Source organism: Pristis pectinata, chromosome 5 (assembly GCF_009764475.1).
Source record: "Pristis pectinata isolate sPriPec2 chromosome 5, sPriPec2.1.pri, whole genome shotgun sequence".
Taxonomy (NCBI): Eukaryota; Metazoa; Chordata; class Chondrichthyes; order Rhinopristiformes; family Pristidae; genus Pristis; species Pristis pectinata.
Window position 1 is genome coordinate 15,516,281 of NC_067409.1, and position 27,016 is coordinate 15,543,296.

General features: G+C 39.3%; 1 protein-coding gene across 1 annotated transcript in view; it reads right to left on the reverse strand.

The window, feature by feature from the left end:
* The window catches only part of cnpy1 (canopy FGF signaling regulator 1), a 52,883-nt gene that overhangs the window by 14,502 nt on the left and 11,365 nt on the right, over positions 1–27,016 (reverse strand). The window contains exon 2 of the mRNA XM_052016224.1: positions 12,853–12,968. Within this exon, the coding sequence (XP_051872184.1) occupies positions 12,853–12,968 (116 nt within the window). The remainder of the gene's footprint in view (positions 1–12,852; positions 12,969–27,016) is intronic.

Genomic DNA, 27,016 nt, shown 5'->3' on the forward strand with positions numbered 1-27,016 from the left:
CAATTCCACAATACATAGAACTTCAGAACATGATAACCAGACCAGTCACCATCTCTAAAACCACTCATTTCAAAACTCAGATGCAAATCATCAGATCCTTGGGATTTATTAGCTCTCAAATGCTCCCAATCCTCATGCTGATTGCTATTTCTGACCACTCTATAAAACACTTCCTTGGATGTAACATTTTAAATTTCTCTTATCAGTCACAGATGAATCACTTCCCCTGTTGGATTCTTGTGCCTTGAAAGAATATTAGCTTTTCAAATTATACATTTCTTTAAATGTTTCCCACTGCCTGACAGGTACAATGACAAACTTCATACAAAGAATAGGAACAGTCTTCCTGATAGATGGATGATGGTAATAATGTTAGACCTGATCCACAGTTTGTTGGTTGCATTTTTCTACACAGACTGGGCAAGAGGTATCAAATGAGTTTCCTCATTAATATTTAGCTTATTTTTCTTGTAACATGACATCAGCATCAATTAGAAATATGCATGCTGGATTCAGAAGAACTAAAGAAGGTTAGGTTGTATTACTCAAGCATCAAGCTAGCAAAAGAAAAAAAGCACTAGTGGGAAACACTGCCTATTGACCACATTAAAAGAAAAATGGTTATGTTAATTAATGCACCAGCAAATCAAAAATAGGCTTACTTGCCAACCAACCGTTTCGTAATATTTTCACTTCTATATTACCAGCCATGGTTCACTTAGCAGAACTTGCCTTCACTTCAGAAGATTGTGGGTTTAGTCCTTACCCAAACCATTGAGATTTCTGAAATGCCAGTTAGCAGATTATGGGAGTTTTACAACACAGAACAGTACACTAAATGGAATAAGTAGACAATGTAATTTTTTTTTTAGTGTGTTACATCTTTGGCCAAATGAAAAAATGACTCACATTTTAACACAATTATATCCAATTATTTATACAAATATGCGTCTGAGATAATATCTAGCATGGCCAATCAATAAATCAATTATAATAGACAAACTCACTACTTATCAGGATTTAAAGCAGGGACCTTCACTTGTTTCAGTACTACTCCATATGATATCCAGTCCTTCAGACCAGCAGCTAAATACAATAGCAACAAATTGTCAATGAAATATCCATCTTACCAGAAAGAAACAAGTGGGAACCATTGCCAATTTAACTTTTGAAATTCACTCTAGCCATCATAGTATCTGATATCAGCATTATAAAGTTCTCTTTTAGAATTGAGCCACGATATTTTTGGAATGCTTTTTGACACCTTGGTAATTCCAAGTCATTAATTACAACCAACCAGTTTTTTGTTTTCACTAACAAGAAATTGCAACTCACTTCTATGGTTTTACGAACAAGACTTCTCAGGAAGCACTACCAGTTCTGCGTGCATTATTTATTACAGGTAAAGCACAATATAGAAAAAGATATACACTTTGTTGAAATCTCATTTGTCTATGATGATAATGTTATCAAATAGAATAACTGAAGATCCTGCAAGTCATGAAATATTTATTTGGTGAATGTAATGTGGTAGCAGAATTCATAAAAATACCTGACTCCAAATGCAGAGACATGGTGTCATGCTATTATGATACAACAAAGCAGATTATAATGAATAAGGAGTGGTTTTAAAGAGAAAATCCATGCCAGCATTCAGCGAGAGATCAGTCATGGGAATTGAATCATATCCACTGTGGCAACAATTCACTTTACAATTAGTAATAATAAAACTTGGAGAACTATTTCACAGTATTATTAGCAAAAGGCTGGAGCATGGTATTACGAGCTGGCAAAGGCACAGCAGGCCAAATGACTTCCTCCTGCACTTTGTCATTCTATGAAAGACATTTGCAGAAAGAAGTTTCTTTCATTTAAAAAAAATGTGCCCAGTATTTGGAATGTGGCCGAACTAAAAAACTTACAGGCATATCTACACTGTAAAGGCTACAAAATTACTGAAATTAAAGTGAATTAGATTTCAGCAGAATCATTGAGGGTTCAAAATAGTACCACGTGTTGATGGCAGAAAAAGGCTGATATTTCATCACTAGGTCATAATTAAGACTGTGAACAACTCTATTTACACCTTCTCCAGCCTTACTCCTGAAACAGGAGCAGTGTAACACCCAGTCACGCTTGAATCTGATATTGCTTATTACAATGATGAAAAAACCAACAACTACCTCCTTATGAATTGACAGCATTGTTATTGCCTATCATCAATAACGGAGGACACCAGTCACCTGAGGCTTAATCACATCAGCTGTATAAACACCTAGAGAATGCAAGTTCTGAGTCATTCACCTGATCCAGAGCTTCACCATCACCCACATTTTACCCACCAGATCCCTCCCCCCTCGTTCTTATCTACCCTTCACCTCTGCCCTATGGTTCCCATCATCATCTTCCTTACTTAAGTAATTTCAGCACTGGTATCATTTGTGTTCTCTCATCACCCTCCTAGCAGTCTCCACCTTCACTCTCCCTCTTTTCTCCACCACCAAATGTGACTGTCTTTTTTTGTCTGCTTCCACATATCACCAACCTGCCTCTGTATCCCAACTCTACCCATCCCCTTTCTCCTACCGAGTTTTATCTGTCAGTCCACCTGTCACCTACCTGCCCCCATCACCACTCCTCCTCTCCGCTTTATACTGGCCATTTTCCTTCTCCACTCTGTCCTGATCCAAGGTTTTGGACTGAAGCATTGACAATTCCTTTCCCCTTCCACAGATGCTGCTCAACCTGCTGAGTTCCTCGAGCCCTGTTTGTGGTTCCAGATTCCAGCTTCTGCAGTCTCTTGGATCTCCATCATCCACAAGGCTACACAAAACTAATACTCAGTTGCTCATCTTGAGCAACATTTAGAACTGAACACTACACAGCAGGCACCCTGCCATTGGATTCAATGCACACCCTCTTTAATCTGGAGGCATTCTGAATGCAGTTTGCATGAACTATGGGATCACAAATGAGGAAAAGGAAGGCTCTACAGCATATTTTAATGTACACATTCAAAGAGATCCTAAGATTTCCCTTGCTAGTAATCAATTATTTCTAAAACCAGTCCAGGATTTGCCTCCAAGCTCTTAACTAGCAATTTACATTGCATTGATCACTTCAAAGAAAGAAAAAATCAACTTTCAGTGATTTAACCTGATGTACTAGTCTTGATTGACAATATTCCTTATTTAAAAAAAAACACCTCTCAGGTGTCCTTTCCAGCTTAACTAGTCGGACATCTTCACGTTGCATTTTCGTTATGGACCAGCCTCAATCTCTGTACTTCCACTGTTTCTTGAATGTCTCATGTCTTTTTGCAACTAGAACCAATCACTGTTGAAAATTTTATAAAAGGTTTGCTCACCACTTCCACAGACCACATTCTAAATATCTGACAACGTAGTTCAACATGATTTATTTTCTTGACTTGTCTACAATGGTTGTATTCAGACCACTGAGACTTCCAATCCCCTTTCAACTTTAACTCCATTCTTAGCAATCTCATCAGTCCTTAAAAATACACATTAATTCATAGCCTTTCATGTAGAACTATGAAAAGCCTTTAAGGTGTTAAATAGCATGTTATAGAACTTAACACATCTTCAAACGAGTCATAATGACACAGAGACCTTGAACTTCCTTAGCAGAGCTCCCAAACAAAACTGTACAGTTTGGGGGAAAAAGTTGGCTTCACCCCCTACTCGAGCAATATGTCTCAGCACTCATGGGAAATTGACTCCTGACCTTTGAATAGGCTGTTTAGTTACACCTTTTCCCTTGTGGAAAAACTCCAAGATGACATCTACACCCAAAATTTACCTCCAGCATGATTTTCAACCCAAAATATCTGAGGTACTTATTTACTCACAGAAAGCCAGACTTAACTCCCCATTTCCCCTAAACTGTTTCATTTAAGAAGCCAAAGTGTATTCATTGTTCTTAACGATATCTAGGACCACCTGTGATTTCAAATGCCTGGACTGCTCTGCTCTTGAAGATCAATATCACTCTCAGATAAAGACATAAGAAGCTGCAGATGCCAGAATGTGGAGCAAAAAAAACTGGAGAAACCTAATGGGTCAGGCAGCATCTGTGGAAGGAAACTAGCAGTTGAGGTTTCAGGTCCGGACCCTTCATCTGGATTGCATTCCAATTTGTGTCATCTGCAAACTTACTATTTAGCACATCTACATTTTTGTCTAAATCATTTATGTACATTAGAGGTCCAAGTCCTCGCTAACAAACTGGTTGCATCATGGTCTGATATGACAATTCAAATGCACAGGAACACAAGAAGCTGCAACGATTAGTGAACTCTGCCCAATACATCACTGGCACATCCCTCCCCATTATTGGTAGTATCTACAGGAGGTGCTGCCTCAAAAAGGCAACATCCAAAGATCCCCAAAGGCCATGCCATCTTCTCACAGCTACCATCAGGCAGGAGGTACAGAAGCCTGAAGTACCACACCACCAGGTTAAAGAACAGCCACGTCCCTTCAACCATTCAGTTCTTGAACCAACTGGCAAAACCCTAATCACTAGTTTAGAAACACTACGATCACTTTGCACTAAAATGGACTTTGTTTTTTTTCTAATTGTGTTCTTTGTAAAAGGTGTATTATTTGTTTGTTTTTCTTGTGAATGCTGCTTATCTGATGCTGTGCCTGTGATGATGCTGCAAATAAGTTTTTCATTGCACCTGTGCATTCATGTACTTGTACATGACAATAAGCTCAACTTTGAAATGAAGGATCTCGACCAAAAACATTTCCTGTCCATTCCCATCTACAGATGCCACCTGCTTTGCAGAGTTCTCCAGCAGTCTATCACTTCAGATTCCTGGCCTCAGGATCATTCCAAGCTGCTGCGGCAGCTACCAAGTCAGTGAGTCACAGTACAGAGTGGCCTCTTGGTCCACCATGACATGCCAGCCATCAAATACCTATCTGTAATTATCCTATTTACCAGCATTTGGTCCATAGTCTATGCCTTGGGTATTTGAGTTCATCCAGACTTAAATGTTGTGGGAACAACTGCCTTCGCCACCTTCTCAGGCAGATTGGAACCAGTCTCAGAATGATAATTTTCTTCCCCCTCAGGTCTGCTCCAACTCTCCTACTCCTCACCTCAAATCCATTTTCTCTGGTTTTAAACTTGTTATGGGGAAAAGTTTCCTACTATATACCTTCTCTATGCCCTTCGTAGAAGACTACAGCACAGGGAACAGACCTTCAGCTGACTACGAAGCCAAATTAAAGTAATTCCATTGTTTGCAAATGGGATTACTTTAATTTTTCAATGTTTCAATTTAATTTTTAATGTTTCAAGAACAGCTTCTTCCCCTCCACCATCAGATTTTCAAACAGTCCAAATAATAAGGTCCAAACTACCTCATTATTCCTCTTTTGCACTATTTATTTTTGCAACTTATAGTAATTTTTAATGTCTTTATGTCTTAAACTGTACTGCAAAGCAAATTTCACAACATATGTCAATGATAATAAACCTGATTCTGATTAATGGGATGTATCCCTCCATACCCTACCTGTTCATGTGCCTGTTTAAAAAGCCTCTTAAATATTGCTATCATATCTGCTTTCACAACCTCCCCTGGGAACTAGCTCCACTGTCGACCACGTTGTACAAAATAAACTTTCCCCATCTCACCTTAAAGCTATTCCCTCTAGGACTTGACATTTCCACCCTGGGATAAAGATGGACATCTACCCTATCTATACTTCTGATAATTTTATACACTTCTATCAGTTTGCTCCTTAGCCTCCAATGTTCCAGGGAAAACTATCACAGTTTGTCCAAACTCTCCGTATAGCTAATACTCTCTAATCCAAGCAACAGCCTGGTGAACCTCTTCTGCACCTTCTCCAAAGCCTCCATATCTTTCCTGTAATCCAGCAACCAGAACTGCATACAATACTCCAAATGTGGCCTAAAAGATATATATTTTTTTAAAAATACAGCTAGAACACGACTTCCCTACTTTTATACTCAATACACCAACTAATGCAGACAGGCACACCTTACACCTTGTTCACCATCCTATCAGCTTGTGTTGCCACTTTTAAAGAGCTATGGACTTGCACGCCAAGATCCCTCTGGACATCAATGGTCCCAAGTGTCCTGCCATTTACTGTATACTTTACTCTTAATTTGACCTCCCAAAGGACACCTCATTTGTCTGAATTAAACTCCATCTGCCATTTCTCCACCCATATTTCTAACCGATTTATATCTAGCTGCATCCTTTGACAACTTTCTGCACTATCCACATCTCCACCAATTTTTGTGTTGTCTGCAAACCTATTCAGCACAGTCACATTTTTGCCCAGATCATTCAAACAGAGATCCCAGCACTGATCCCTGTGAAACACCACCTGTCACAGGCCTCCAGTCAGAATAACACCCCTCCACCACTATCCTCTGTCTACAGCCAAGCCAATTTTAAATCCAATCTATAAAATTATCATCGATCCCATGTGCCATAATCTTTGAGGTCAATCTGCTATGAGGGATCTTGTTGAAAGCTGTATGAAAGTCCATGCATACAACATCTGCTCAACGATCACCTTCATGCCCTCAAAAAAAAAATCAATCAGGTTTATATGACATGACTTCCACCACACAAAACCACATTGGCTTTCCAAAACAAACACATGCTTGTCCACATGCAAGTAAATCCGAGCCCTAAGAATTTTCTCCACTAATTTCCCCCAACACTGATAGAAGACCCATTGGCCTATAATTTTCTGGTTTGTCTCCACTAGCCTCCTTAGAAGGAAAAACAGTGGCTATTCTCCAATCCTCTGGGACCTTGCATTTGATTAAGAAGGATACAAAAGTTTCAGTCAAGGCTCCTGCAATCTCCTCATTTCTCTTTCAATGATCTGGGGAGTTATCCACCTTAATGTTCTTCAAGACCCAACACCACTACCTTCTTGATATCAACATACCCCTCCCTGATCTCACCATTCTCCATGTACTTCTCCTTGGCAAATACTGATACAAAGTATTCATTTAGTACCTTGCCAATTTCCTCTGCCCATGAGTTGTCCTATCCTTTCCCTGACTACCCTCTTGTTTTTAAGTGCATATACAAAATGCGTTGGGATTTTCTTTAATCCAACATGCAAAAGACATTTCTTAGCCTGTTTTATCCCTCCTGAGTCCCTGTTTAAGTTCGCTCCTGCTTCCTTTCAAGGGCCCCATCAGATTTCAGCTTCCCAAACCTTACATACACTTCCTTTCTCTTTTTGACTAAATTTGCAACCTCTCGTCTTCCAGGGTTCCTGATCCTTGCCATACTCTTCTTTCTTCCTTGCAGGAAGATGTTGGCCTTTAAACAACTCCATCAGATATGGACATGCTTAATAACAGCCACTCCCAATACCTCTCCCCACATCCTGCCCAAGACTGTTGTAAATAGATTTTCCCCAATTTAGCACTTTGCCCTGAGGTTCAGTCTTATCCATAACTACCTGAAAACTTAGTTATGATCACTGCTCTCAAAATGCTCTCCCATTGAAACTGCAATCACATGGCCAGGCTCATTTCCATATACAAGCTACAGTATGGCCTCTTCCCTGGTTGGTTTATCTACATACTATTTCAAGAAACCCTCAGATGCACCTAACAGATTCTGCCCTGTCTAAGCCTCTGGCACTAAGGAAATACCAGTCAATACTGGGCAAATTAAAGTCCTCCACTACAACAACCCTATTGTTTTTACATCTCATTATTTATTGCATCTCAGGTTTCTCCTCAGCCTCTTCCTCTCAAAGGAAAAAAGGCAGATTATCCAAAGATTCAAGAGACTGTAGATGCTGAAATCTGGAGCAAAATACAAAGCTACTGGAGGAACTCAGTGGGTCTAGCAGCACCAGGGGCAAAGGGACAGTTGACATTTCAGGTAAAGACTCTGGGTCGTGCTGCCAGTCCTGATTGGTATTATTGGTATTGGTTTATTATTGTCACTGATACTGAGGTACAGTGAAAAGCTTGTCTTACAAACCAATTGTACAGGTCAATTCATTACACAGTGCAGTTACATTGAGTCAGTACAGAGTCCATTGATGTAGTACAAGTAAAAACAATAACAGTACAGAGAAAAGTGTCACAGCTACAGAGAGTGCAGTGCAATAAGGTGAGAGGTCACAACAAGGTAAATCATGAGGTCATAGTCCATCTCATTGTATAAGGGAACTGTTCAATAGTCTTATCACAGTGGGGTAGAAGCTGTCCTTAAGCCTGGTGGTACATGCCTTCAGGCTCCTGTATCTTCTACCCGATGGAAGAGGAGAGAAGAGAGAATGACCTGGGTGGGTGGGGTCTTTGATTATGCTGGCTGCTTCACCAAGACAACGAGAGGTAAAGAGTCCAAGGAGGGGAGGCTGGTGTCTGTAATGCTCTGGGCTGTGTCCACAACTCTCTGCAGTTTCTTACAGTCCTGGGCAGAGCAGTTGCCGTACCAAGCCGTGGTACATCCAGATAGGATGCTTTCTATGGTGCAACTGTAAAAGTTGGTGAGAGTCAAAGGAGACAAACCAAATTTCTTTAACCTCCTGTGAAAGTAGAGGCGCTGATGAGCTTTCTTGGCCGTGGCTTCTACGTGATTTGACCAGGACAGTCAACTATCCTTTTGCCTCCAAAGATGCTGCAAGACCTGCTGCATTCCTCCAGTAGTTAGTTTTTTTTGCTATAGCCTATCCAGTCTTTCCCTACAATTGAAACTCTCCACCCCTGACAACATCTTGCAGCATCTCCAGTGCAATCACAGCCTGAACGGCATAGAACAGCTGTAGTCTAACCAAATTTTTATAAAACTGTACCATGATCACCATGCTCTTATATTCAATATTCTGGTTAATAAAGCCATGCATTCCATTCACCTTCTTCACCTACTTATCTACCCATGCTGTGACTTTCAGGGATCCGTGGACTGGTACAAAAAAGGCCCCCCGTTCCTGAATACTCCATAGGGCTCTACCATTCACAGTGTATTTTCAACCCTTTAGATCTCCCAAAATGCAACACACATCACTCGTTGGGATTAAATTCCATCCATCACTTCTCCACCCAAGTTAGCAGCTGTTCAAGATTGTTCTGTAACCCAAGACTCACCATCAACACCACCACCACTTCTCAGGTCATCTTCAAACTTAGTTATCATACCTCAATTACATGAAAGTCACTAATATATACAAGCGACAGCAAGGGCCCCAGCTCTGATCCCTATAGTATACCAATGGTCACAAGCTTTCAATCACAAAAGCAACTACCCTGTCTAATATTACAAAAAGGCAACTCTGGATCCAATTTGCCAACTGTTCTTAGATCCCATGAGCTCCAAGTGTTTGGACCAGCCTTCGATGTGAGACCATGTTAAAAGGTCTTACCGAAGTCCATGTAAACTACATCAACGATACTGCTCTATACTTAGTTACATCTTCAAAAAAAATTCAGATTAGTCAGACAGGATATCCCACCAAAAAGCATCTGAGGTTAATGCTCAAATCAATATCATTGCTGCATTAGTGTCATTCATAGTCCTTACATTGAAGTAGAAGAAAAAGCTTCATCTACTTTAGCCAGCAGGAGCAGGCATAGGGACTTGCCTACACCAACACTTCAATTTGTGCACTAATTCATTTCCATATATTCTGGTGCCACAGAAAATGAATCTTGGCCAATTCACATTAATAATGTCTCAATCATCCCTCAGCATTTCAGGAACTTGAAATTAATCCCCAAGCCTTCATTTTCTTTTATCATCTAGCATTCAACATCATTCATAGTGTCATCATTGATTTCACCTGAATTTTGTTTTGATGGAGCACGGTGTTCAAAGCTATGTGAATATTCCGAAGAAGTAGTCATTTAGAGTGTATTCAAATTTTTGTAGTTGATCCATGGCTCAGCAGATGAACTAGTGCAGTTTGAACTAAAATTTCCAATCAGGTGCAGAAAGAAAAATGTAGAGAGAAAGAAAGATTTGATCAAGAAACAAAAAAGATCAAGATAATTCAGATTAAAAACATTACAAAAAGCAAATTACAAGCTGAAGACTGAAGCTCCACAGTTGTCAGTTAATTCTCAGGAAGTAACAGCAGTAATTGAGACTCACTGTGCCATTAAGAATGGGTATTTGAACTCAAATGGACCCAACTTTGTGGAAATTTAGTCCATATTTAAAATGCAGCCAAAAGGAACTCCACAGCATTTTAATACATTCAAATGTCGATCCAGCTGGCAAGATGCTGTTTTCACATGGCTTGTGGTAAAGAGATATCTCTGACAGCAGTTTCAAGATTTTCATGCACAACTGCCATGCCTGAAGTTGCTGTCTGATAGGTGCTTGATGGTGAGCATCTTAACCAAACTTTTTTTCCCACCCTCTAAAAACTGTATTTCAGCTAAGGAAAAAGATAGAAAAGTGCTTAATCAAAAATTACTGCCCATATAAACCTCTGCAGAACTAAATGCAAGTTGATTAGGCTCCATAGGAGCCCTCAATTTTTCAGAACAGTAGGGGTTATGAAGTCACCATGCATTTGCAGGACACAAATACTTTTATCTGTAGAGCATCAAATCCAATCTTAAATCCACATTAGCTTTGATGGGCTTTTAAGGCACCTCCTGCTGCTAACAATTAACAATGATTAACTGATATATCTTGTTCAACACAAATGCCTGGTGCATGTAGCTCATTAACACTGTCTGCAGAAGTGTAGCAATGCATTGTTAATAAAGCCCAAATCTAACTTCAAATCAGAGTTGAAATCCAAACATAACTGGCTGAAAACAGTCAGTTCAAAAATTTTCATGAACAAAATACAAATCAGTAAAGATTATTTGAGGCTGCCAGGCCATTTTATAACTGGCTCAACGATCCAGCCCTTATTAAACTGTCACCTGTACTTCACCTGTGATAATGTGGCTGACTGTTAAAATGTCCTCCAAACGGCCTAGCAAAGCACTCAGTTGAATCAAATCACTACTGTAGCTCCAGAAGGTAGTCTAGGGTAACTAGGGACCCAAGTTAGACCCTGAGTAACTAGGGTCTATGCCAGTTTTGGTAGTACCAAGTATGTGTTGAGAAAGAAAACAAGCTGTTATTACAGAATTAAAAAACTGGTTGATGGAAATCTGTAATGAAATTTTCAGCAAGTCAGATGTGTCTTAAAGAATTAATATTGATGACCACTCTTCAGGTCAAAATGAAACATTAGCTCTGTTTTTCCCTACAGAAGCTGCTTAATTTGCTGAGCATATCTAGCATTTTCAGTTTTTCTCTAAAGCAAGCTTTATGTTAAGTCAACATTCTGGGGAAAACAATATAAAATAATTAATAAGCATTATACCTAATCAGTCTTCCTTTTGACTAAGGAAGGAATACTGGTCAAGACACCAGGAGAAGTAGACAGAGCACCAGCAATTCAAATAACAGCATTTTCAATAACTGTCAGACTTGGTTATGTGTTGTCCAAAATGAGCATTAAACCAAAAGACATCAATCAAAATATGAAAATGCTTCAAGCCAAAATGACACATAGCTAGCAAATCCAAGGAAGAAAAGTGCATTATGTGAAATTTTACTCCATTCTGAAAAATAGACATTTACTTGGGAAGAATCATATAGCACAGGAAAACATCTATTCTTTGAACGAACTATCCAATTAAATCTCATTCCCTACAATTTTATTCCCTTTTACGTATCAAGATAATTCTGCCTTCCAGTGAAGACAGATGCAAAGTACTCATTGCACAGCCATGACCCCTGCCTCCAACAGAAAGTCTTTGTTGCTCAGCCTCATCTTCCTTTAATTACCCTTTTCATTACGACTTAAATATTTACAAAATAGTTGCATTCTCTTTTATGGTCAGTAATCTATTTTCACTACATGTTTTCCTTGCAAGTTACCTTCTATAACTTGTGTTCAGATTAGATTTCTATTATATTACATTAATCTTACAATTCTCTCGTCTCCTTTCTCTGTCTCATTTTATGTCTATCCTTAGATCACTTAGGTGTCTGTCCTTCCTTCCTTCCCCTTACTTTGTATCCAAATCATGCATCCTTGAAGGCTTCCCAAAATAACAGAACATTCAAAAATTGAAAAGCACTTCATTATTTACAGGCAGAAGGTTAATGCTACTTGAATGTTTGTTCTTCTGCCATGCATTATATTTCAAAATATTCTGTTTAGGTGGATCATGACAGTAATTGAAAATTAGGTAGGATTTCAAACCCACATCATTCTTTGATCACTTTCCCAAATTTCTACCTTTACTGATATACTTCATTCCCCCACCAAAAAAATGCAATTTGTTTCGTAGAGGGAAACTGGTACAAGTTTAACTTAGAATTAACCTTCTGCATTTAGTGAACCATCTTTAACTGTTAACACAAATTCTGTTAAGTATTCATGTAATAAAAAGTAAAGATTAAGGAAGTCCAAGTAAAGAAGGTGAACTTCACTGATAGGAAAATAAAAGTGCACTGCAATAAATAGTCCAAATTCATTTTAGAGTATATTGTCTTAAATGGAATTTACAATTGACACATTATTTCAAAATTAACTTCAAAAGTTGTACATGTTATATTGGAGGGGTAAATTTGGGATTTCTCTCTTATTTCATTAAGATATTTTAAATGTTTTATTTACTTCACATATTCAAATCCATTCAACATATTACAAAATAAATTCCCATTTCCCAGGGGTAAACTCAATTTATATTCTATTACCCTATACGATTAAGGTTACCAAATTTGTGGACCACTGCTGTTTGAATAAATGGCTACAAATTATGCATATTAAACACTATACATACCTCATTTGGTTTTTGAGAGCCATCAGGACTAATTCGGAAAGATCCCACTTGAATTGTCTTTTTTGGATCCACTTTCTTAACTGCCCAGTCTATTTCATCTACTAATGCTCTGCAAACTTAAATGAAAAGCAATTCAAGTCAAAACATGTACACAGAAAGTTTATATTAAAAGGCAAAACAGATCAGTTTTTGGAATCCTAAATTATGAACATCGTTCAACACAAACAATACATCAGTGGCATGGCTAGTGTTGCTCAAGTTCTTCAGGCAAAAAGAATGATGCGCTCACTGATTTATTTGGAAAGCTTAACATTACTAAACTAATCAGAATTGTGAAATGAAAATATAAGGGAGTTGAAAAAAAAACTAAAAACCTTATTCCTCTGAACTTCCTTAACGTCTCCAGATTTTACTGTTCTTCTCCTGAAGAGAGAATATTTCAAAGTTTGGAAAGATTTTCTATTTATATGCAGAAGAACTCAATCTGACCCCATGGTTAACTGTTTCACTCTCCACAGATATTATCTGCACTGCTGAGTTTTTTGTTTCACAATTTGATCTGATCTAGCAGTCTTTACAAGTACAAAATGGGGGAAAAAAATACCAATGTAACTAATTCAAAGAATTTGAAAATCCATGAATATTTCCACTTTTACACCAGAAATGACATTGAATTGTATCGCAATTTTACTGGTTATGATTGTTTGCTTTTGTTATCTCTGCCTCCATATCATACTGACCTTGAGCTGCCTCAATTGAGTATGTAGCCAACAAATCCCTAATCCAATCTAATATTTCCATATTCACCCATCCTGAAGATTAAAAATGTAGAAAATAGATCTATACCATCGTAGTCATACAAATCCCAGTGTTATATAGTGTGAGTTACTTTTCACGTCATTCAGAAATCTGCTACTTCTGCTGGACAAGATGAGAGAGCATGCTAAATTTGACTGGTATTAAAAATACTGGCGAATGCAGCCTCTGACATGGCTTGTTTGGAAAGGAAGTGGTACTTTCCTGACAAGTACAACAACTTTTAATCAACTAAATCTCTGCTAAGTTTGTTTTTTTTGGAGCAATGCTTTTAAATTTTATTTACAGTGTGGTAACAGGCCCTTTCGGCTCAACGAGTCCGCGCCGCCCATTTTAAACCCAAATTAACCTACCTGTACGTCTTTGCAATGTGGGAGGAAACCGGAGCACCCGGAGGAAACCCACGCAGACACGGGAGAACGTACAAGCTCCTTACAGACAGCGATGGGAATTGAACCCAGATCGCTGGCGCTGTAATAGCGTCGTGCCAACCACTACACTACTACTTGCTGTCCACCAATAATGTGTTATTTTACAGCAACACAAATGGACAAAAGCAGCTACATGTAATCTTTTTGGTCATTGAAGGGAAAACCACAAATCAAGTTTTAAGATATGTTATGGCTTATTGTATGTAATTACTTTAAATTGAATTCAACCAGTCTACACATCTTGTCACGAGTTGATATGTTAAGTTTTTGAAAAGCCAAAGTGTTTTCTGCAAACCAGACAACAGGCATTGTAATCCTGTTGTACTTGAACCATCAATTTACAACAAATCAAAAACTGGCAAGTAAACATTATTAGATTTTCATTTTTGCAAAATTGCTATTTTTGAAGGCAAGAAATTCCTTCCTCAATTTGCACTGGTAATTCTGAGATACAAACTGTGTGGCACCATCGGAGTGCATCAAGGAGTTGTATGAAGGCAGCAAGCAAATATCTTACAAACCAAACTGACATATTGCTAACAGTATAAAAATCAAAAGATAGAGTTGTCAAAGATATAATGGTAATAAGGACAGACTGGATTGAGAATGAGAGAGAGAAATAATGTAAAAATAATCTCCCAGACACCATATGGTTTTCCTCAGGTATTTTGGTTTCCTCTCACATAGCAGAGACATGTGGGTGTAAATGCCAGCTGCAAGTTGCCAAGTGTCTAAGCAAATGGTAGAACCTAGAGAGGGTATTGATGGGTATATGGGAGAATAAAATGGAATTAGCATAGGATTAGAGTACATAGATTCACGATGATTGACGCAAAGGGCCCATTTGCCCTCCATTTGTTATCCACATTTTGAAATTTTATGCTCTAGTCTACACTATTTACCAGAAATTAACCTTAGCATTGTAAGCAAAGTGTCACAAATAGCTTCCTCCTCTGCTATTTATTGTAAGAATGCAACTTAAAAAAAAGCTTTGATTTTATTGTGGGTCTCTAAATTCTAATATATTCTGCCTCTTCATTCTTGCTGCATCTCATTAAACTTGTAGATCACCCCTTACTCCTCAAATTCTAAGGAGTCTCTGTTTCTTTACACATGTCCATTCATGCCCATGCTACAATATCTTCCTACCTTAAGGGCAAGTATGAGTGCAGCAATGCAAAATTGGAGTTGGAAAGGTAGAGAAAAATCAAAGACTGTTGGAGAAGCTTTTGAAAGCCAGATACAAGAATAAATTAGAAAAGGGTAAGAAGGTTTAATGAGCTAACAAGAATACAACACAGGGAGGAAAAAGCCACAGACAAACTTGAAAATGAATTTGTGTTCAAATTTCATTTCCTAGAACTAGTGATGGACATGGCAAAATAACTCACCATAGGTCAAAGTTTGCTGACTGAAGCATAGGAGAAATTTGAACTATGACCATTTAACTAACAAAAGATCACTCAAATACTTGTGAACTTAATTGTCAACTGCAGAAATGCTAAAGAACTTGCAGTCCAACCCATTATTAGATCCATTTCTTCCAGGATAGTTTGTGCCAGTTCATTTTTTCCTCCTGCTAAAATTCTTGCCTATACTTTCATCTTGATAATTGAGTTATATACAAAAAAAAGAGGATTTGAAACCATCCTCTACTCTTTCCCCTAATGTTCCTTCTACTTTCTCCATAAATGTTTTCCTTAATTATATATGTTCAATTTGCTTGTGAGTTATTGAAATCGGACTCTACCACGCAGAGCATCCCAGATCATACATTGCAGCACTACTTTTCCCTCCCGATCACCACGCTTACATTTTCGCAATTATCTTAAACTTGTGTTGTTTGGTTACCAATACTCCTACCTCCGGAAAAGTTCCTCCATTTCAAAATTTTCATATCATTACGACATAGAAAGAGGCCATTCAGCCCATCCAAAAGTCTATGCCTGCTATCAGAGCTGAGTCCCCTTCCTCTGCAACTATTTTCTTTCACATATCCACCACCAACAACTCACCTGTCACTCACTACAGTGGGGTAATTTATAGCAGCTAATAAATCTACTAACCAGTACGCCAGAGGGGGGATGAAACAGGAGCATGAGGAAAACTCATATGGTCACTGGGAGAACATGCAAATTTCACACTGATCACACCCTAGGTCAGAATCAAACCTGAGTCACTGTGCTCTTAAATCTTCAATGCTCTAAGCAGAACAATTCTGGTTTCTCTAGGAAGAGAAGTTAAATTTATAAACCAGGGAAAAAAAACATTCCATCAACTGTGGACTATCAATTCTTAAAGCTCAAATAGAAAGAAAGGAGGTCAAGAAAGTGCAGAGGTTTATGGGAAAAAATTCCAGAAAATTATCAGAGACTCCTGCTGATGCAAGCGATTTCTTTGGGTCTTCAGAGCATGTACAAGTCAAACAATTTAGAGGCAGACAGGATAATGAAAAGAAAAAGTGGCTGGATTATGCTCTCCAGAGGAATGTAGAAGGCAGTTTCTGGCTTTTAAGAGATTGCAGAATGTCACAAGACTCAAGGGAAACCAATTTAAATTTGTTTCATTTGTTTTTGTAAAGCTTCTAACCTAGTACTTCATGCAACATCATGAAGTAGGAAGCTATGGGAATACATGTTCAAATCTTTGTTTTTTCTCAGAGATGCTCACATATTAGAAATACGATCAAAATTATGTATGCAAGCTTACAGCACATTTTACTCTTCTGAAGGAACATTACCAAGAAACTGCACATTTTAACACTTCTTTTAATCAGTTGGTTACAGTACTTTCCTACTTTCTACCATAAAATCAAAGGAATTCATTTAGTTTATTCTTTGCCATAAGCATAAAAGACAGCATTGTCATCTATTCTAGTATTAGTTTCTAGATGAGACATGGCTAAGAGTTTAATTTTAGCATTGTGCCTTATGCTATTGCCCACTTCCAACTTCAGAATGTTTCCCTACACCACCATAGCTACATCGACATCAGACTTTTAATACAGTAAAACTTCAAGTGACTTCACAGAAATGAAGCAAAACTTAACCCAGAGCCACTTCAGCTCAGATTAGATAACGGCATACATGGGTACACTGATATATAGTTGATGATACACATAATGTAAACATATAGGTACAGCAAGTAAGGAGGATAGGAAATGGAATGTTAGCACCTATTGCAAAAGGAGATGGAGTGCAAAGTCCTGTTGCGATTCTACAGACTTTAAGCGAAACCTCATTTAGAATACTGAGCACACAGACAGCACCTGAAGTCAGGACTGAATCTGGCTTTCTCGTGCCATGAGGCAGCAGCTCCATTAACTGCACCTTTGTGCTGCCCATCTCTTAAACATGATGCCATTTATCTTCAGGAAAGCATTGACACCACATGGGGCCTCAACATTACAGATAAAATCAGCTCATCTCTGCAAGTTCCCATCTGCACAGCAACCAAGATAAATAGAGCAAACAACTAGTCACCACAATTCTGGGTGAACAGCTTTTGATTTCCCACATAGTTGGAGAAAATTTCTGTTCAAAAATTTAGAAATAATGGAGACACAAGAGGTAATGAATTGTTAGAACTTGCTAACGTCAGCATACTTGTACCCACTCCCAAAGGCAAACAATGGGAGTGGGCACAGCGTGCAACAATGTGGAAGACAAAATGAAGCCATTGCTGGCCATGATGGAAGATGTGGTGAAATGTGTTAAAGATTGAGGAGGACAATCAAGAATCTTCAGTAAAAATCAAACTCAATTGGAACAAATTTCAACTATGTGCCACTAGAAATCCATTGCCTTGAATGGGAAAGGTAGTCCCAGATTTGGAAAACAATTACTTTCGAAGGCTTAAGTTTGAGATGAGGAACTGGTCTGTAAAAATCAGTACAGATTGAGGAGATAGAATAACAAATTTGAAACACACAGGTCAACACCAGACGGAGAGAACCACTTACATTATCAGCTAAGCAGAAAATCAGTAAATACAGTGGACAGTTGTTTAGTGGGATGAAAATCAATGATAGGGTGGGCCTCATTGACAAGATGAATTCAGAGGGCACCAGAAGAAATTGGGGCAGAAACCGAAGATTAGAATTCAGTCCTTCGGCTTAGAAGTTTAGGCCTTAAGGCTAGGGGGAAAGAAAAGGAGATGGCAGATGTAGCTTTTAAGTAAATATTTAAATAATCCTTCCTGGTATAAGGATAAGGTTAGTGCTCAAGTTAAGGTCTTGAATTGCAGGAAGGCCAATTTCAAAAGCACAACAGGGGACCTGGCAAAAGTAGATTGGAGCAGATGCTTGCAGGTAAAATGACAGCTGACAAGTGAGAGACTTAAGAGTTAGAAGTTCAAGGCCAGCATATTCCAGTAAAGGTGAAAGGCAAAGATAACAAAATTAGGAAACCCTGGATGACAAAGGATATTGAAGGTTTGATTACAAAGAAAACATTGCAGGTATAGGCAACTGAAATCAAGGAGAGTCTCTGAAGAATAATGTGCAGGAGAGGAAGGAAGGAATATGGAGTGCAAAGAGTCATAAATATCCTTGGCAAGAAAGATTGAGAATCCCAATTCATTCTATAATCAGGAGCAAGACGACAGACAGGAAAAGGTCCCCTGAAGAGACCAAAAGGGGTAATATGTGGAATAAGGTCCAAAATGATTATTTCTCACCTGTTTTCACCACAGAGAAGGACAAAGAAGAAAGTGAGCAAAAACAAACAAATCTCATTTGCTCCAGATTCAAGCATACGCAGTCTTTTGAGTTTCCATTGGAAGATAGCAAGTTCAGGGAGGAGGGTATATGGACAATCTAGAGCACATCAGTATTAAGGAGGAAACGTTAGATGTTATGGAATGCCCAAGGATTGATAGATGCCTGATGAGAACCTTCCTAAGTTGCTAGAGGAAGCACAGATTTTTGCACCTTCAGAATCAGATTTATTATCACCGACTTATATGACGTGAAATTTGTTGTTTTGTGGCAGTAGTACACAGTAAAAGACAAAAATAAATATAGCGCAAAAAGAAAACAGGGAATAACAAGGTAGTGTTTATTAGCCACAGGCAAGATGCCAGAAGAGTGGAGGATAGGTAATGTTATTCCTTTAAGGGCAGCAGGGATAAGACAGGTAACTACATGCCAGTGAGCTTTACGTCAATGGTAGCGAAATTATTGGAGAAAACCCCAAGGGATAGGATCTATGAACATCTTTAAAAGGCAAGGGCTAATCAGGGATGGTTGGCATGGCTTACAGAACACAAGAACATAAAGCATAGGAGCAGAATTAGGCCATTCAGTCCTTTGAGTCTGCTCTGCCTTTCGGTCATGGCCAATTTATTATTCCCTCAACCCCATTCTCCTCATAACCTTCGACACCTTACTAATCAAGAACCTATCAATCTCTGCTTTAAATATACCCAATGACTTGGCCTCTCATCCATCTGTGGCAATGAATTCCACAAATTCACCACCCTCTGGCTAAAGAAATTCCTCCTCATCTCTGTTCTAAAAGGAACATCCTTCTATTCTGAGGCTGTGCCCTAGACTCCCCCACTACTGGAAATATTCTCTCCACGTCCACTCTATCCAGGCCCTACAATATTTAGTAGGTTTCCACGAGATCCCACCTCATTCTTCTAAACTCCAGCGAATACAGGCCCAGAACCATATGAGGAACATTTGATGTTATCCCTTTCATTCCCAGAATCATTCTTGTAAACCTCCTCTGAACCCTCTCCAATACCAGCACATCCCTCCTTAGATACAGGGCCCAAAACTACTCACAATACTCCAAATGTGGTCTGAACAACACCTTATAAAGCCTCAGCATTACATTCTTGCTTCTATATTCTAGTCCTCTTAAAATGAATGCTAACATTGCATTTGCCTTCCTTATTACCAACTCAACCTGCAAGTTAACCTTTAGGCAATCCTGCACTAGAACTCCCAACTCCCTTTGCACCTCAGATTTCTGAATTCACTCACCATTTAGAAAATAGTCTATGTCTTTACTCCTTCTACCAAAGTGCATGACAGTACAATTTCCTACACTGTATTCCATCTGCCAATTCATTGCCCATTCTCCAAACCTGTCCAAGTCCTTCTGCAGACTCCCTGCTTCCTCAACACTTTTCATCCCTCCACCCATCTTTGTATCATCCACAAACATGGCCACAAACCCTCAATTCTATCATCCAGATCATTAACATACAACGTGAAAAGTAACAGACCCAACACCGACCCCTGCTGGACACCACTAGTCACTGGCAGGAACCAGAAAAGGCCCCCTTTATTCCCACTATTTGCCTTCTGTCAGTCAGCCCATCTTCTATCCGTCAGTACCTTTCCTGTAATACCATGGGCTGCTATCTTGTTCAGCAGCCTTGTGTGCAGCACCTTGTCGAAGGCCTTCTGAAAATCCAAGTAAACAACATCCACTGACTCTCCTTTGTCTATCCTGCCTGTTACTTCCTCAAAGAATTCCAACAGATGTCAGGCAAGATCTCCTCTTAAGGAAACCATGCTGACTTCAGCCTATTTTATCATGAGCTTCCAAGTACCCCTAAACCTCATTCTTGATAATGAACTCTAACATCTTACCAATCAGTGAAGTCAGGCTAACAAGCCTATAATTTGTCTTTTACTTCCCTCCCTTCTTAAAGAGTGGTGGTGACATTTGCAATTTTCCAGTCCTCTGAACCATTCCTGACTAGTGATTCTTGAAAGATCACCACTAGTAGCTCTACAATCTCTTCAGCTACCTCTTCAGAACCCTGGGGTGTAGTCCATCTGGTCAGGTAACATATCTACTTGCAGACCTTTCAGTTTCCCCAAGCACCTTCTCCTTAGTAATAGTGACTACATTCACTTCTGCCCTGATCCTCAAATTTCTGCCACGTTGCTGGTGTCTTCCACAGTGAAGGCTGACGCAAAATATTTATTCAGTTCTTTGTTCCTCATTACTACCTCTCCAGCATCATTTTCCAGCAGTCCAATGTCACTCTTGCCTCTTTTTAACTCTATATGTGAAAAATCTTTTGGTATCCTTTTATATTATTGGCTAGCTTACCTTCATATTTCATCTTTTCTCCCCTTACTGCTTTTTTAGTTGCCTTCCACTCATTCTTAAAAGCTTCCCAATCCTCTAGCTTCCCACTAATTTTTGTAGTATTGTATGCCCTCTTTTGCTTTTATGCTGTCTTTAACTTCCCTTGTCAACCAATTGCCTCATCCTCCCTTTAGAATGCTGCTTCTTTGGGATGAACTGATCTTGCATCTTCCAACTTTCTCCAGAAATTCCATGCCATTGCTGCTCTACTGTCATCCCTGCTCGGGTCCCACTTCAAATCAGCTTTGGCCAGCTCCTCTCTCATGCCTCTGTAGTTACCTTTACTCAGCTGTGATACCATACATCAGATTTTAGCTTGTTCTCAAAATGCAGGGTGAATTCTATCATTATGATCACTGCCTCCTAAGGGTTCCTTTACCTCAAGTTCCCCAAATCAAATCTGGTTCATTGCACAACACCGAATCCAGAATTGCCTTTGCCCTAATGGGCTCAACCTTCAACAAAGCCATCTCAAAGGCGTTCTACAAATTCCTTCTCGTAGAATCCAGTGCAACCTGATTTTCCCCAATCTACCTGCATATTGAAATCCCCCATGACCACTGTAATGTTGCCCTTTTTACATGCCTTTTCTATCTCCTGTTGTAATTTATATCCCACATCCTGGCTACTATTCAGAGACCTGTATATGAACATGGAATGGTGCACTACAAGAACAGGCTCTTTGACCTATGATGTATCTGATCAAGCCAATCCAAACTATTGCCATCTGTCTGCACATGTTCAATATACCTCCATTGGCAGCCTGTTCACATGCCTGTTTAAATGCCTTTTTGATATCATATCTGCTTCCACCACGTAACCTGGCAGCACATTCCAGGCACCTATCACTAAAAAAAAAATCTCGTCTTGCACATCTTCTTTAAACATTTTCCCTCTCACCTTAAAGCCATGGCCTCTTGTATTTGATTTTACCACCCCGGGAAAAGAGTGACCATCTACCCTATCTATGCCTCTCAATTTAATACACTATCAGGTCGCCCACAGCCTCCGACGCTCCAGAGAAAAACAGTTTGGTCCAAACTCTCCGTATAGTAGACATTATATTCTGCATTCTTTTATTGCTTTTGCCTTGTACTACCTTGATTTACTGATGTTGTGGAATTATCAGTATGGATGGAATGCAAAAAAGTTTTTCCATTGTCCCTCAGGACGTGTGACAATAATAAACTAAATTACTCTCCAATCCAAGCAACATTTATACTCAGCACCCTGATCATGAAGGCAAGTATGCTGTATGCTATCTTTACCACCCTATCTGCATGTATTGCCATTTTCAGAGAGTATGGACTTGCATCCCAAGATCCCTCTGGACATCAATGCTTCCAAGGGTCCTGCCATTTACTACATACTTATATTTAACCTCCCAAAGTGCAACACTTCACACTTGTCTTGGTTCAGTTCCATCTGCCATTTCTCTACCTACAGTTCAAACTTGCCTAGATTTGGCTGCATCCTTTGACTACCTTCCTCACTATCCACAACTCTGCCAATTTTTAAAATGTCATCTGCAAACTTAATCAGCCCACCTACATTTTCACCCAAATAATTTATAAATATCACAAACAGACATCATAGCTCTGATCCTTGTGGAACACCTCTGGTCACAGACTTCCAGTCAGAAAATACCATCTTCTATGGCTAGTTTTGAATCCAAATCTACCAAGTCTCCACTGATCTCATGTGCCTTAATTTGTGGATCAGCTTACTGTGCGGGACCCTGTTGAAAACTTGACTGATGTCCATGCATTCAACATCCACTATCCTACCCTCACCAACCATCCTCCTCACCTCCTTAAAAAAAATTCAATTAAGTCTGTAAAACATGACCTCACCCCATAAAGTCATGCTGACCATCCCTAATAAGTGCATACTTTTCCAGATGAGAGTCGATCCTATCCAAGAATCTTCTTCAATAATTTCCTCACCACTGACGTAAGGCACACCAGCCTATAGTTTCTTGACTTGTCCCTGTGGCCCTTCCTAAATGAAGAATAACACTGGCTATTCTCCATTCCTCTGGGACCTCATATGTGATTAAAAAGGATACAAAGGTCTATGTTATGGCCCCAGAAATCTCTTCTCTTACCTCTCAATATCCCAGGATAGATCCCATGAAGCCCTGAGGGTTTATCCACCTTAAATGTTCTTTAAGAGCCCCGTCACCTCATTCTTAATATTAAGATACCCTTAAATATCAACATACCCCTCCCTGATCTCACTTCTCCTTGGTGAATACCAATACAAAGTACTTATCCACTTCCTCTGGCCCCAGACACAAAATTCCCTCCTTTGTCCTTGAATGGTCCTACCCTCTCATCAGTTAGCTTCTTGTTTTTAATGCATTATAAAATGCCTTGGGATTTTCTTTAAATTCTACTCACCAGAGACATTTTAACCCTCCTGATTCACTGTTTAAATTCATTCCTGCTTCCTTTATATTCCTCAAAAGCCATCTGATTTTAGATCGGCAAACCTTACATATGCTTCCTTTTTCTTTGATATTTGCAACATCTCGTCATCCAAGATCCCCAAACCTTGCCATCCTGTCTTTCTTCTTCACAGAATGACATTGGTCCTGAATTCCTACCAGATGACCTTTAACCAACTCTCACGTCAGATGTGCATTTACACAATAACAGCCGTTCCCAATCCATTCTCCCCAGCACTTGCCTAAGAGTGTTTTAATTACCTTTCCCCAATTTTGCACTCTCCAAGGTCCAGTCTTATCCTTAGCCCTAAAACTATGAAAACCTATGGAGTTATGATCACTGTTTCCAAAATGCTCTCCCACTGAAACTCCAAATCACCTGGCCAAGCTCATTTTCCAATACCAAATCTGGTATGACCTCTTCCCTGGCTGGATTACCTATGTACTGTGTCAAGAAACCCTCCTAGATGCATGTATAAATTCTGCCCTATCTAAGCCTCTGGCACTAAGGAAGTCCTAGTCAGAGGTGGTGGAATCAGATACAATTACTAGGCTTAAGAGAAATTTAGACAGACACTTAAATAGGCAAGGCATAAAAGGATTAGTCTAGATAGGCAAAAAGGGTGGCATGGACTTGGTGGGCCAAAGAACCCAGTTTCATGTTGCATAACTATAATGACAAAGAATTACACAAATTTCTCTGTCAGTATTCTTAGTAAAATGAAAAATCTCACTGAGAAATTGATTAGTAAACCTACATTCATTCCATGCACCAGAGAACATTACTTTAATTATGCTTTAAAACTGAAGTCACCAGATTCCAGGATGTGCATGTCAATAATCTGGAATTGTCATTTTTACTGGAACATTATACCTGCTTGCCATGTGTAAATAAAATGACAGATCGTAAGTTTCCTCCAAAAGGCAACACCATTGCGTCTGCTATTGGCCTCTAGAGGGAGATAAGCTTAAATTTCCTGGGTTATCTGATTGCTTTACCAATCAAAAAGGCAGGCACAAGAAACTGCAGATACTGGAAACTGTTGCAATCAAAAAAGCATGAGAGTTCTGTTAACATTATATTGAATACAAAGTTCAAATCTAACCATAGCAACTGCTGAATTCAAGTTTAAGTTACAATGTTCTGAAGTGTTCAGAACTACCAGGTTGCCTTAAAAACACATCTAGTTCACTAACATCTGTTAAAGGCAAACTGCCATCCTTGGTCTGTATGTCCTGGCATACACACAGCAATGTGCTGATTCTTGACCTCTGATGACCGAGCAAGTTGTGTGACACTACTGCTAAAGTAAACTAAGAAAAGATGATCATACAACATGAAACTGGGTAGTAGATGCAACAAAGGCTCACCTATCCAGTTGATCCTGCAGTCCCTCGCACAAATAACTGAGGATTGGCATTTGAATTGGGAGAGCTATTCCACAATCTCATCAAGCAACAACCCAACACCATCCTCACAATCTTTCAGCCATGTTCCAAATCCCTTCTTCATAATCCACAAACTATATCCCAAGACAACTATCCAAAAACAATGAAAAGGGCAGATAGTTAAGGGGTAGTGCTTTCAAGTCCTCATCACAATTCGGAATCAGATTTATTATCACTGACACATGACATGAAATTTGCTGTTTTGTGGCAGCAGTACAGTGTAAAGACAGAATCTAAATTACAAAAATAGTGCAAGGAATGAGGTAGTGTTCATCCGCCGCTGACACCTCAATGAGAAACTGGTGTGTGTTTTCCCAACTTCGAGTCCACAATCAGTTCCTTGGTTGAGCGATATTTGTTGTGATACCACTCATCAGCCGATCCATCTCACTCTTGTAAGCCTCCTCATCACCATCTAAGATTCTACAAATAACAGTGGTGTCATCAGCAAATTTATAGATAGTGTTGAGCTGTGCTTAGCCACACTAGTGTGTAGAGAGAGAGTAGAAGCAGCAAAGAGTCCAAAATGCTGAAAACACTCAGCAATTCAGGCAGCATCCAAGAGGAGAGAAACAGAATCAACATTTCAGGTCGAGGATCCTTCATTATAACTAAAAAAAAAAGAAAATAAGCAAGCAAGTTGCACAGACAGCATAGGGGGTAGAACAGAAGGAATGGCTGTGAGAAAGCAGATATATCTATGGTTGTACCTTTCTTGCTATCTTTCCGCTTGTGTCAGATTTTGTTTCTTATCGATTTTGGTCTGCACCTTATCACAAACATTCCTTCTATTCTCTCCAGTTGATCCCACTAACTAAAAGCACTTTTCTTTACCAATTCTAAAGACAGGTTCTTGCTCTTGAATCCTTCTCTCCGCATCAATATTGTTTGATCGACTGAGTGATTCCAACACCTTCTGTTTTTTGCCCCAGGAGGCATAAATGTATTAAAACAGACAAACCCATTCCTTCGAAGCAGCTACAAGAGCGAAAAAAAGAGCATTTCAAAACTGTGGAATGTGCCACAGCTCTTTACAATCAATAAAGAACTTTTCATGTGTACTCTATCATAATGTGGGAATTGTCAGAGCCATAGGATCGTACAGCAAAGAAGCCTTTTGTCCTACCAGGTCCATGCCAACCTTTTTGCCTTTCCACAATAATCACATTTACCCACATTAGTTACATAATCTGTTGTGTCTTCCTATTTAAGTGTTTGAATGTCTCTTAAATGTAGTAATTGTATTTGACACCACTACCTCCTCCGGCAGAGTTCCAGATATCAACCACACTTGGAAAACCTTTCCTCAAATCCCCTCGAAAACACCTCCTTCACACCTTAAACCTACATTCTCTTGTTTTTAATATTCAGACCAGGGGAAAAATATTCTAACCATCTACCTTGTGTCCCTCAATCTTATACACCTCTATCAGTCTCTTTCACTCCAGGGAAAACAAGCCCAATCTATCCAATCTCTACCCATAACTAAAGAACTCCAATGCAGGCAACTTCTTGGTGAATCTCCTCTGCACTCTCTCCAGCATGACTGCATCCTTCCAATAGTCAGGTGACCAGAACTGCAAACAAGTATGCCAAGTGTGGTCCAACTAACGTTTTACAAAGTTGCAACATAACATACCTACTATTTATATTCCATGTCCCAACCTACAAAGGCAATTATGCTATATGCCTTCTTCACCACCCTAGCTACCTGCATTACCACTTTCAGGGAACCATGGACTTCAACCCCAAGGTTTCTGTTCATCTACATTCCTTAGCATCTCACCATTTACTGGATGTGTTTCATCCCTATCTGACTTCCCAAAATACATCACCTCACACTGATCAAGATTATATTCCATCTGCCAATGCTCCACCCAACTTTTTAACTGATCTATACGCTC